Genomic DNA, 13,182 nt, shown 5'->3' on the forward strand with positions numbered 1-13,182 from the left:
CCATCCATGTGCCTGTCTAAGAGTCTCCTAAATGCCCCAAATGTTCAAGCCTCCACCACCAGGACACTGCAGACTCCAGCCACCACTTCAAACTTTTGCGATTATCAATGGTGTGTCACTTTCTAAGAGTCTCTTAAATATCCCCAATGTTCCAGCCTCCACCACCATCCCCAAAAAGGCATTCCTGGCCACCACAGCTCTCTGTGTAAAAAATCTACCCCTGACATCTCCCCTAAACTTCCCTCCCTCCACTTTGTACACACGTCCTCCAGTGTTTGATGATTCCACCCTGGGAAACAGGCACTGACTGTCCACCCCATCGATGCCTCTCAGAATCCTGTTGACATCTATCAAGTCTCCTCTCATCCTTCTACGCTCCAAAGAGAAAAGTCCCACCTCTGTGAACCTTGCCTCATAAAGACTTGTTTCCAGATCCAGGCAACATCCCGGTGAATCTCCTCTGCCCCCTCTCGTGGCTTCCACATCCTCCTGTAATGTGACCAGACTGAACACAGTTCTCCAAGTGTGGGCTCACCAGAGATTTGTAGAGTTGGTACGTGACCTCTCGACTCCTGAACCCAATCCCCTGACTAATGAATCCCAGCGTCCCACAGGCCTTCTTAATGATCCTATCAACCTGTGCGGCGACCCTGAGGGATATATGGGAGAATGAAGGATGGTACGGGGGTGAGAGGCACAGACAAGAGAGACCAGCCTCTGAATGTCCGACAGGTCAGTGTACATGAGGAGGGTCGAAACAGTCTAGGAGAGGAGAAGTGGGGGTGGGCTGGAGGGACAAGGGAAAGGAGGGAGGCAGCGGGTGGGAGAGGAGATGGGGAGGTGGGAGACAGAGGGGACAGGGCGGAGAGAGAAAGAGAGAGAGAGAGAGAGAGAGAGAGAGAGAGAGAGAGAGAGAGAGAGATGGGAGGGGAAGGGAAGTGGGAGAGAGGGAGTGACCACAACTCCCTGAGCTTCAACATAGCTACGGAAAAGGATTTAAACAGTCAAACTGGGAAAGTGCTGGACTGGGGAAGGGCAAATTACGAAGGATTGAGGCAGGAACTCGCGAGAGTAAATTGGAAACAGATGTTCAAGGGTGTTCAAGCTCTGAACTCATGAGGAGGTTTATGGATCACATGCTTGGTTCAGGATAGGTCTGTCCCACTGGGACAAGGGAAAAGATGATGGGAAAAGGAACTGTGGCTGACAAAGCAGGTGAGGAAACAAGTAAAGAAGAAGAAGAAGGAAACATATGTTAGATTCAGGAAGCAGGAAACAGGAAGGGATCGAGAAGTACATGGGAGCCAGGAAGGAGCTTAAGAAAGGACTGAGGAGAGCTCGAAGGGGGCCTGAGAAGGCCTTGGCCTGTCGGATTAAGGAGAAGCCCAAGGTGTTCTATGCCTATGTGAAGATCAGGGGGACGACGAGAATGAGGTGGGGCCGTTAAAGGATAAAGGAGGCAACATGTGCCTGGATGCGGAGGAGGTTGGGGAGGTGCTAAATTAATACATTGTGTCAGTATTCACAAAAGGACCTGGATCAGGTTGAGGTTGGAATTGAACAGGCCTGTGCGCTGGAGAGGAAGGGTTGGATCTTCTTACAAACATCAAGATCAATAGGTCCCCGGGGCTGGACATGATATACCCCAGGCTGCTGTGGGAAGGGAGGGGAGAGATCGCTGGGGCAGTAGTGATGATCTTTGAGTCCTCTTTGGCCACAGGGGAGGTGCCAGAGGATAGGAGAATGTAAAATGTAGTCTCCTTGTTTAAAAAAGGTAATGGGGAGAATCCTGGGAATTATAGACCCGGGTGAGTCTTACGTTCAGTGGTGAGCAAACGAATGGAGAGGATTCTTAAGGATAGGATCTACAAGCATTTGGAGATGTCCAGTCTACTCAGGATAGAGAGCGTGGCTGTGTGAGGGTAAGTTCATGTCTCACGAGACTAATTGAGTTTTTCGAGGAGGTAACAGAAATTGATGAAGGTCGGGTGGTAGAAGGGGTCTACATGGATTTTCGTGAGGCATTTAACAAGGTCCCCACGAGAGACTCATCCAGAAAGTCACGAGTCACAAGATCGGGGGAACCTTGTCCATGTGGATAAAATATTGGCTCGTAGGAAGAAAGCAGAGAGTAGTGGTAGAAGGAAAGTTTGCTACTTGGAGGTCGGTGACTAGTGGAGGGGCCACAGGGATTTGATCTGGGATCCCCTGCTCTGTGATTTTTATAAATGACCTGGGTGAAGAGGCAGATGGATGGATCAGTGAGTTTGTGGATGACATGAAGGTTGGAAGAGTTGTGGATGGAGCTGAAAGTTGTTGAAGGGTACAAGAGGATATCGACAGGAGGCAGAGTTGGGCAGGAAAGTGGCAGATGGATTCAATCTGGATAAAGGTGAGATGATGGATTTTAGACAAACCAGGATTCATGGTCCTTGGGGCCCAGATCCCTACATCCCTCAAGGCTGCCGCACAGGTTACTAGGATGATTAAGAAGGTCTGTGGGATGCTGGGATTCATTAGTGGGGGGATTGAGTTCAGGAGTCAAGAGGTCAAGTTACACCTCTACAAATCTCTGGTGAGCCCCCACTTGGAGAATTGAGTTCAGTTCTGGTCACCTCATTACAGGAAGGATGTGGAAGCTACGGAGAGGGGGCAGAGGAGATTCACCAGGACGTTGCCTGGATCGGGAAACAAGTCTTTATGAGGCAAGGTTCACAGAGCTGGGACTTTTCTCTGGAGTGTAGAAGGATGAGAGGATAGATTCTGAGAGGCATCGATAGGGTGGATGGTCAGCGTCTGTTTCCCAGGGAGGGATCAGCAAACACCAGAGGACGTGTGTACAAAGTGGAGCGAGGGAAGTTTAGAGGAGACGTCAGGGGGAAGTTTTTACACAGAGTTGTGGAGGCCGGGAATACCTTGTCGTAGATGGTGGTGGAGGCTGGAACATTGGGGGCATTTGAGAGACTCATAGACATTCTCACAGATGGAATAAAAATAGAGGGTTACGGGGTAGGGAGGGTTTAGTACTTTTTTTAAGGAATACATGGGTCAACACAACATCAAGGGCTGAAGGGCCTGTCCTGTGCTGTAGTGTTCTATGTTCTATGGGGAGGGAGGGGGAGATGAGGAAAGAGGGGGAGAGGGAGGGAAGGATGGGGGGAGAGAGAGAGGGGGGAGAGATGGAGGGAGAAAGATGCAAGAGAGATCAGCCCTAGAATGTCTGACGGGTCAGTATACACATGGAGGGTCGAAGGTCTTGCTGCTGCAAGGCTCAGACTGTCAGAAGGAGGGGAGTGGGGGAGAAAGGCTGCGGGGGAGAAAAGGGTAAGAGAAGGAAGAGGGGAGAATGCAAGAGTGGAGACAGATGGAGAGGGGGAAGAGGAGAGGGGAGATGGAGGATGAGGGAGAGAGTGGTGTGGGAAAAGGGAGAGCCTGAGAGGGAAATGGGGAGAGAAGGGAATAGGGAATGAGGGAGAGGGTAAGATGGATGTGAGGGGGAGAGGTGGGGGAAAGGGTTAGAGGGAGGGAAGGGGAGAGAGTGGGGAGAAGGGATGAGGGAAAGAGAGGGGAGGAGGGAAGGTGTGAGAGTGGGAGGTGTGTGGGGAGAAGGGATGAGGGAAAGAGAGGGGAGGAGGGGAGGTGTGAGAGTGGGAGGTGGGTGGGGGGGAAAGGGAGAGGGGGAGAGAGAGAGGGGAGGAGGGAGGGAGAATGTTCATATAAACCAACTTACAACCATAAATAAAAACAGTGCACGAAAAGTCAAAGTCGGGCAGTGTCTGTGGTTCATCCAGGAATCTGGTGGCGGAGGGGAAGAAGCTATCCTTGTGCCGCTGAGTAACTTGTCTTCAGGCTCCTGGACCTTTTCCCTGATGGTAATGGAGTGAAGAGGGCCTGGCCTGGATGGTTGTGGTGTGCTGTGGTGCAGCCAGCTGACGCAAAACACAGCAAAGACTGTACTACAGGCTTTAATCCACTTCAACTTTGTAGTACACCAATAGTAGTCTTGATGGCTCCAGGTGTGACTGGCCCAGGAGGGGCTGGCTTGAGTCCATATACAGGTCGGTGATGACAGCTGGACTGGTGGGGCCGGCCTTCCAGATGGTCTTCCTGCAGGTACAGAGGTCACCCCCTGAAGTCGGCTGGTGGGAGTGCGGCCCAGTGTAGTGGTTGTATCACCACATTCATCCCCTTCTTAAAATGAGTCCTCCGGGTGAAGGGGGTGGGGGTGACTCGGCGGCGGGTAGTATTTACAATTTCAAGCAGTCCAGTAGTCATCTGTGCCTCTGGGACCGTCGCATGGCCGGCTCCTGGTCAATGATCAGCAGGGATGGGGCTGCCTGAGGGTCGGCTGGGTCCGGGTGGCCAGTGGTACGGGCAGGATGATGTCTGGCCGTGAGAGGGTGGAGATGAAGGGCAGGTCCGCAAGGAGTGGGGCCCTCTGGAGAGTCTGAGGGAGGGAGCCGGCTCCTGGGGAATCCTGGCTTGTCCAGGGGTGCCCGGGATGGGAAGGTTGGGCCCCTGCTGGTGCCAGACTCCTGGTCGAAACGGTGTCCTCATGGCTACTGGGATACCTGATGTAGGCGTAGTTCTGGTTGGCATAGAGAAGGAGCACCTGCTCGACCAGTGGGTTGGCCTTGTGGGCCTGCATGTGTTTGTAGAGGAGCAGCAGTCCCGGAGATGTGAGCCAAGCTGATTTCCTGGGGAATGAGAAAAGGCACTCGTGAGGGGTCTGATTGGTAGTCGTGCACAAGAACGACCGTATGGCATGGAGCACCTCAGGGAGGGCCTCTCACCAGTAGTCTAGCCTTTGGATCTTAGGGCCAGGAGGACTGCCTTCCAGATATACCCGTTTTCGCACTCCACCTGCCCATTGCCCTTCGGGTTGTAGCTAGTCATGCAACTAATTGTGATGCCTTGCGCTGCAGGTGCTGGCACAGCTCCTCACTCATGAAGCCGGACTCCCAGTCACTGTAGATGAACTCCGGGTATCCAAACATGGTGAAGATCTGCATCAGAGCTTTGGTAACGGCGGCTGTGGAGGTGTCAGGGCAAGGGATGGCGAAAGGAAAGTGGGAGTATTCATCTACAACTGCAAGGAAGTAGACGTTCTTGTTCGTGGAAGGCAGGGGGCCCTTGAAGTCGATGCTAAGCCATTCAAAGGGCCGAGTGGCCTTGACGACATGGACCTGCGGCGGGCAGAAGAAGCACAGTTTGCACTCCACACAGACCCTGCAGGACTCAGTCATGGTCCAGACTTCTTGGACAGAGAAGGGGAGGTTCCAGGTCTTGATGAAATGGTACAGGTGCGTGACGCCCAGGTGACAAAGGGCGTCGTGCAATGCCTGCAGTTGATCTGACTGCACCGCAGCAAGATCCAGGACAGGGCATCAAGGAGCTGTTGAACTTCCTCGGTCTGTACTGGTTGTCATAGCTGAACGTGGCCAGCTCGACTCTCCGGTGCTAGATCTTATTGTTCTTGAGCTTGTCCTTATGGGTGGTACTGAACAAGAAAGCCACTGTGTGTTGGTTGGTGAGGACGGTGAACCTCCTGCCTGCCAAATAGTGGTGTCAGTGAGACCGCTTCCACGATCGCCTGGACTTCCTTTTCAATGGTGGAATGTCTGAGCTCGGAACCATGGAGGGTCCTGGAGAAAAAGGCCACAAGTCGCCCCCCCCCTTGGTTTTCCAAATGTCATTAGATATGGGGATAGTGCCGGAGGATTGGCGCATTGCGCATGTGGTTCCGTTATTTAAAAAGGGTTCAAGGAGGAAGCCTGGCAACTATCGGCCTGTAAGTTTGACGTCTGTGGTAGGTAAATTAATGGAGAAAATTCTTAGAGATAGTACTTATAAACATCTGGATAGACAGGGTCTGATCAGGAGCACTCAACATGGATTTGTGGGAGGAAGGTCATGTTTGACCAATCTGATTGAATTTTTTGAAGAGGTGACTAGGAATGTGGATGAGGGTAGCGCAGTGGATGTTGTCTATATGGACTTCAGTAAGGCCTTCGATAAGGTACCACATGGAAGGTTAGTTAGGAAGGTGCAGTCTTTAGGTATAAATTTTAAGATAGTCAAATGGATTGAACATTGGCTGAAAGGGAGAGGCCAGAGAGTGGTAGTGGATAATTGTCTGTCAGGTTGGAGGCCGGTGACCAGTGGTGTGCCTCAAGGATCTGTATTGGGCCATTGTTGTTCGTTATATACATTAATGATCTAGATGATGGGGTGGTGAATTGGATTAGTAAATATGCAGACGATACTAAGATAGGTGGAATAGTGGATAATGAAGAAGGTTTTCAAGGATTGCAGAGGGATTTGGGCTGCTTAGAAAAGTGGGCTGAAAAATGGCAGATGGAATTTAATGCTGATAAGTGTGAGGTGCTTCATTTTGGTAAGAAGAATCAGAATAGGACATACATGGTAAATGGGAGAGCATTGAGGAATACAGAAGAGCAGAAAGATTTAGGAGTAACGGTACATCGTTCCCTGAAGATAGAAACTCATGTGAATAGGGTGGTGAAGAAGGCTTTTAGTATGCTGGCCTTTATCAATCATTGCATGGAATATAGGAGTTGGGAGGTGATGTTGAGATTGTATAAGACGTTGGTGCGGCCTAATTTGGAGTTCTGTGTGCAGTTCTGGTCGCCTAATTATAGGAAGGATATAAACAGAGTGGAGAGAGTGCAGAGAAGGTTTACCAGAATGTTACCTGGGTTTAAGCATCTAGAGTATAGGGAGAGATTGGACAGATTAGGTCTTTATTCTTTGGAGCGTAGAAGGTTGAGAGGGGATTTGATAGAAGTATTTAAGATTATGAAAGGGATAGACAGAGTGGATGTGGATAGACTATTTCCGTTAAGAGGAGGAAAGATTAAAACAAGAGGACATGAGTTAAGAATTAAGGGGCAGAGGTTTAGAGGTAACATGAGGGGGAACTTCTTTACTTAGAGAGTGGTAGCCGTGTGGAATGATCTTCCGGGAGAAATAGTGGCGGCGGAGTCAATTGTATTATTTAAGAAAAGGTTGGACAGGTATATGGATGAGAAGAAGATGGAGGGTCATGGGCATTGTGCAGGGAGGTGGGACTAGAAAGGGGTGTTTGGTTCGGTGCGGACTAGAGGGCCTAATGGCCTGTTTCCGTGCTGTAATTGTTATGTTATGTTATGTTATATGTTGGTTGAGGGTGGCCGTGAGGGCAACATCAGAGACATTGCATTCCATCTGGAATGGGGTGTCCTCGTCCATGGCATGTATTGTGGCATTGGTGATGTCCTGCCTAATGTGGGCAAAAGCTATTTGTGCCTTAGGGAAGAGAGGAAAGGTGGTGGCTTGGGCCAGTGAGCAGACTTTGTTCGAGAAAAAGGGGACCCACTGGGAGTAGAATGAGAAGAGCCCAAGGCACCTGTGGAGGGCCTTGAGCGTGGGGGGGAGGGGCAGCTCCATTACTGTGTGCGTGCATTCGGGGTCAGGACCGTTGACACCATGTTCCACGATGTACTCCAGGATGGCAAGGGGTGGTGCTGAACACGCCCTTCTCTTTGTTGTACATGAGGTTCAGCTCCTCAGCCGTCCGGAGAAATCTCTCCAGGTTGTCATCGTGGTCCTGCTGGTCGTAGCCGCAGATAGTGACATTGTCCAAGTACAGGAAGGTTGCTCTGTTCCAGTCTACCATGCGGTCCATCTCCTGCTGGAAAACAGAGACCCTGTTAGTGACCCCAAATGGGACTCGGCAGAACCGGTAGAGGCGCCTGTCTGTCTCGAAGGCGGTATAGGGCTTATCCCGGGTGTGGATAGGGAGCTGGTGATAGGCCAACCAGATCAATCATGGAGAAGAACCAGTACTGGGCTATCTCATTGACCATGTCGGTGATGCGAGATAGGGGGTAGGCGACCAGCTGGGTGTACCAATTGATGGTCTGACTATAGTTGATGACCATCCTTGGTTTGCTATTCCCTTTGACCACCAGGATGTGAGCTCTCCAGGGGCAGGTGCTGGGCTCTATAACTCCTTCCACCAGAAGCCATCTCACCTCTGCCTTGATAAAGGTCATGTTGGGTTCACAGTAGCATCTACTCTTGGCCGCTATCGGCTTACAGTCTGGTGTTAGGTAGTTGAAGAGGGATGGAGGGGGGGCCCGTAGTGTGCAGAGACCGGAGGTGGACTGGGGGCGGTTGCTGGACTTCGTGCTGTGGATAGTGAGTGGGGGGGGTGGGTCACTGAAGGCGAGAGTGAGGCTGTGGAGGTGATACTGATAACAGGACACAGAGATGGGGCATGACCAGGAGTCTAAACCCTTGATATGATCCCCCCCCTCCCACTGTCAAGTCCACTGAGCAGCACCCAAGGGCTGTGATGGAGTGGTCCTGGGCCACGAAGGCAATAGAGAGGTTCATTGGGTATACCTTTAATTTCAGTGTCCGGGCCACATTCGGATGCACAAAGCTCTCAATCCTGCCGCTATCAAACAGGCATTTTGTTACCTTCCCGTTGACAGCGATGTCCATTATCGAGCACCTGAGTCCATGGGGAATGGCTTCCGTTTGTGAGGTGGATGCTAGGACCACCTCATGGTCCAGGTCGCTGCTCTCCAAAAGTTGTGGCAAATAGTGGCCAGTGGGTGCCCTTCGGGAGTGTGGGGTGGGGCAGGAAGACAGTTTTGTACCCATTGGCGAGGTGAACAAGTTGAGGCGGTCAGGGGCTGGCTGGCCTATGATGGCGGCGCCCGGTGGATAAATGTGGTGTTGGTGCGGTCGGACGACCCACCCGGAATTGAGGCCGGTGGTGATGTCATCAGTGTGGGAAGACGTGACATCTTTGGTTCAGGCAGAAGTTGGACGATGAAAAATGGCAGTGCCCGTGGTGAGCACGCTGTGGCGACGTGGGTGGATGGCCGGGCCGGAAGTGACGTCCACAGTGCGGGTGGAGTAATGGCGCGATCCTGCATTCGCACTTGCCGGTGTCTGGACGGGCCTCCCGGCTGATTGAGGAGGACCGCAGCGCTCCCAGTGGGTTTGGAGAGGCACACTTTAGCAAAATGGCCTTTCTTGCCACACTGGGAGCAATATGAATTCCTAGCAGGGCAGCTCTTTCAGGAGCGCCTGTCCCGACCCACACCGGGATCCACAGTACTTACATTGGCAGACTGCGGCGGCAATTGTCTCTTCCACGTGGAGCCCCTCGGCGACTGCTGTCAACCAGGCCGGAGGATGGGGGAGGCGAGCATCGAAGGCCTCTACATGGTGAGCTTCAGCTTCTATAGAGCAGACCACCTCCACAATCCTGGTAAGGGAAGTATTATTCTCCTCCAACAGCCTCTGTCGAGTCACCCTTGACCACAGTCTTCGCACGCAGGCATCTCGGACGAGTCGCTCCCCCTCCCCTTCAGTCACCCCAGCTTCAAGTGTGCACGGGCAAGCTAGCCCCTGCAGGGCCCCCAGAGAGACGTTTGCCGTCAGCACCCTGATGCTGAGCAGGTACCGGGTGTAAAGCACATTCGTACATGCCCTCCAGCATGGCCATCGCTGGTTCGAAGACCGAGCAGGCTCTGATGGCCTGGAAAGTTTGGGGGCCCAGTTTGGTGCAAAGTACCGTGAGTCTCTTCTGGTGCTCGAAGTGCACCTGGGCATCCAGGTGTTGGGGGTTGACTCCAGACTCTCGATGGTGAGGAACTTCTCCGTGGTCTTTACATTTTAAGTGGATTAAATTGTGGTGCGTTGTGGTGCAGCCAGCAGATGCAAAGACTGTACTACAGGTTTTAATCCACTTCAACTCTGTTGTACACCAGCAGTAGTCTCGATGGCTCCAGGTGTGACTGGCCTGGGAGGGGCCGGCTCAAGTCTACATACAGGTCAGTGATTGACAGCTGGCTAGGTGGGGCCGGCCTCCCAGGTGGTCTTCCTGCAGGTACAGTGGTCGCCCCCTGCAGTTGGCTGTTGGGTACACAGCCCAGTGCTGTGGATGTATCACCACAGTGGTGGTGGGGTCTTTGAGGAGAGAGGCTGCTTTTTTAAGACCCCGCCTCATGTTAGCGTCCTTGATGGAGTGAAGTCTGGTGCCCGTGATGTCGCAGGTGAGTTCACAACTCCCTGGAGTTTATTCTTGTCCCGAGAGTTGGCGCCTCCAGACCAGGCAGTGATGCAACCCGGCCAGAATGGTCTCCACGGTCAACATGTAGAGGTTACGAGAGTCTTCGGTGACAGGCCGAATCTCCTCAGACACCTCACAAAGTACAGCTGCTTGCGAGGCTTCTTCATGGTTACATCAACGTGGAGGCTCCAGGACAGATCCTCAGAGATGTTGACCCCCAGGGATTTGACGTTCTTGACCCTCTCCACTACTGAGCCCTCGATGTTCCCCTGACTCCCTCCTGAAGTCCACAATCATCTCCTCAGTTTTGCTGACGTTGAGCACAAGGTGGTTGTCGTGACCCCATTCAATGAGCTGATCCTTCTCCCTCCTGGACGCTATCTCATTGCCATTTGTGATTCTGCCGAAAACTGTGGTGTCATCGGCAAATTTGTAGACGGCATTGGAATTGTGCCTGGCCACACAGTTATGGGTGTAGAGTGAGTAGAGCAGTGGGCTAAGCGCACATCCTTGGGGTGCATCTGTGACAATGATCCGTGAGGAGGAGACGCTGTTTTTCAATCATACTGACTGTGGTCGTCCAATGAGGAAACCCAGTTGCAGGAAGGAGTAGAGAGGCCCAGAGTTTGGAGCCTGTTGACTAGCACTGAGGGAATAATGGTGTTGAAGGCCGAGCTGTAGTCGATGAAGAGCAGCTGCACAGGAGAGAGGGAGATAGAGAGAGGAGAGAAAAGGTGAAGGAGATGAGAGAAAGGGAAGGAAGAGTGAGGGGGGGAGAGGGAAGGGGAGAGAGAGGAGGGAGAGAAGGATGGAGAGAGGGAGGGATCTAGGGAAAGGGAGTGGGAAGGATAGAGAGGGGAGGGGGAAAGAGGGGAGGGAGATGGCAGAGAGAGGGAGGTTAGAGAGAGGTGGGAGAGGGGCGGGAGAGAGGGAGAGAGGGAAGGGGAGAGAAGGAAAGGAGACGGAGGAGAGAGAGGGAGCAAGTGAAGGGGAGAGAGGGAGGGGGAGAGGAAGGGGGAGAGGGAGGGGGAGAGAGGGAGGGGGAGAGGGGAGCGATGGAGTGAGGGAGGGGGGAGAGGGAGAGGGAGAGATGCCAAGAGGAGGAAGAGGGGAACAGGAGCAGGAAGCACCGAGGTCTGAGAGCGGATGGGGAGGGAGTGCGATAAAGGTAGAGCTGGGGGAAGTGGGGCTGGGTGACGGAGAGCCTGGCAGGGAGTATTTCCAGGCTGAGGTATGGAGAGGGATGGGAGACAGAGAGGGGTGGGGAATGGCACAGATTGGAGGGAGGCGTTGCGGAGATTCCAGGGGGAGGGAGGGAGAGAATTGCTGCTGGGACCCGGCAGCAGGAGGAAGTTGGTAGATTCGGTCTGTGTCAGACAGAGAAGTGGCAAGATGGTGAGAAATTAGTGTGGGTTGTGGAACGATCTCTCCCCCTCTCTCCCCCCTCCCCCTCTCTCCCCCCTCTCTCTCCCCTCTCTACCTCTCCCCCTCTCTCCCGCCTCTTCCCCTCTCTCCCCATCTCTCCCTCTTCTCTCTCCCCCTCTCCACCTCTCTCCTCTCTCTCTCTCCCCTCCATCTCCTCTCCCTCCCCTCTCTCCTCTCTATCCCCTCTCTCTACCCCTCCCCTTTCCCTCTCTCTTTCTACCCACCTCTCTCTCTCTACCCTCTCTCTACCCTCTCTCTACCCTCTCTCTACCCTCTCTTTCTATCCCCTCTCCTTTCTGCCTCCCCATCTCTCTCCCCTTTCTCCTTCCTCCTTCTCCTATTAGGCCCCAGATGCATCCTGACGATCTCCCTTCTCTCCCTGACCATCTTCCCTTGCAGATGGCTGCTTCTCTCGCCGGTCTAGTGCGTCTGGCCTCCGTGCTTCTCTCCACCCTCTCCAGCCACAAAGGGATGGGCCTCTGGTACGGCCTGCTGGGCCTGCGCTTTGTGGGCCTCCTGATGGCTGGCCGACCCTGGTCGCAGGATGAAAGTGACTTCGTGTGCAACGCCACCCTCTCGCCGTACTGCTCAGCTGCCTGCTTCGAGGCCCACTTTGCCTTCCCAATGGATGCGGCCTGGGATTTCAGCTACCTCCTAGCCCTGCTGCCTGTGGCCTGCCTCTATTTCCTCTCTCCGGCCTCCCCGGAGGCCCCATCACCTGACAACCAGGCCTTGGGCTTAGTCCGCGGGCATCCTGGTGACATTGTTTCCCAGGAGGCTGTGCAGCCTACCATTCAGGCCTCAGGCCCTCGCCGCAGGCCTTGGCTGGCTGTGGCTTGTGGCCTGTCACTGGCTGTGGTGGAGGTGACCTTCCTCACGGTGGTGTTCCGCCTGCAGCTACCACAGATCAGGCCTCGGATTTGCCTGGCTTCCAGGTGCCCCAGCCTGCCTGTCGTCAACTGCCTGGTGCGGAATATGGCCCAGAAGGTGACGTCCCTTGCTATCCTGGGCCTGGTGTCCTCCATCAACCTGATGGCAGCTTTAGTGTTTGTCGGAGTGGCCTGTCTGTCTGGGTGAGAAAACAGGGTCTAAGGGAAAGGAGAAGAGGGGAGAAGTGGGAGGGGAGAGTGGATAGGGAATGGGGAGGGGAGAGAGAGGGGAGGGGAAAGGGGGGGTAGGGGTGAGGGGAGAGTGGATAGGGAATGGAAAGAGGGTGTGTGGTGGGAGAGGGAGTGGGGTGAGAGTGGATAGAGAATGGGGAGGGAGAGAGGAGAGGAGGGGGTGAGGGGGAGGGGAAGGGGAGAGGGTGGGGAGGGGAAGGGAGAGGAGAGGAGGGAGGGAAGAAGGGAGGGTGAAGGGGAATGGAGGGGAGGGGAGTAGAGAGGGGAGGATGGGAGGAGGGGTGAGGGAGAGGGAGGGTGGAGGGGGAGGGGAAGGGAGAGGTGGGAGAGGGAAGGAAAAGGTGAGGGATACCCCCCCATGTGTCTTCACATGTCTCCTTCCTCCTTACCATCTTTCCCCACTGTCCCTTCCATCCCACCTCTTTTCCCTCCCCCCTCACCCCACAGGCCCCTCACCCTCCCCTCCATCCATCCCTCCTCTCCTGCCAGCTGCACCCCATTCCTCTCAGACCCTGCAGCCTCACCTCTCCCTTCCTCTCTCCC

General features: G+C 53.8%; 1 protein-coding gene across 4 annotated transcripts; it reads left to right on the forward strand.

Moving 5' to 3' along the window:
• The first annotated feature begins 11,228 nt into the window (after nt 1-11,228).
• gjz1 (gap junction protein zeta 1) lies at nt 11,229-12,649 on the forward strand. Of its 4 annotated transcripts, none has more exons than XM_069912855.1 (2): nt 11,229-11,261; nt 11,918-12,649. In XM_069912855.1, exon 2 carries the CDS (start codon nt 11,918-11,920, stop codon nt 12,593-12,595), a length of 678 nt encoding a protein of 225 aa, XP_069768956.1. In that variant the 5' UTR covers nt 11,229-11,261; the 3' UTR covers nt 12,596-12,649. The 4 variants fall into 4 exon arrangements, with proteins under 4 accessions (XP_069768956.1, XP_069768954.1, XP_069768953.1 ...); XM_069912853.1 differs by lacking the exon at nt 11,229-11,261 and adding an exon at nt 11,263-11,324; XM_069912852.1 differs by lacking the exon at nt 11,229-11,261 and adding an exon at nt 11,394-11,488.
• The last annotated feature ends 533 nt before the right edge of the window (nt 12,650-13,182 follow it).

This window comes from Narcine bancroftii, unplaced genomic scaffold, assembly GCF_036971445.1.
Source record: "Narcine bancroftii isolate sNarBan1 unplaced genomic scaffold, sNarBan1.hap1 Scaffold_248, whole genome shotgun sequence".
Lineage (NCBI taxonomy): Eukaryota > Metazoa > Chordata > Chondrichthyes > Torpediniformes > Narcinidae > Narcine > Narcine bancroftii.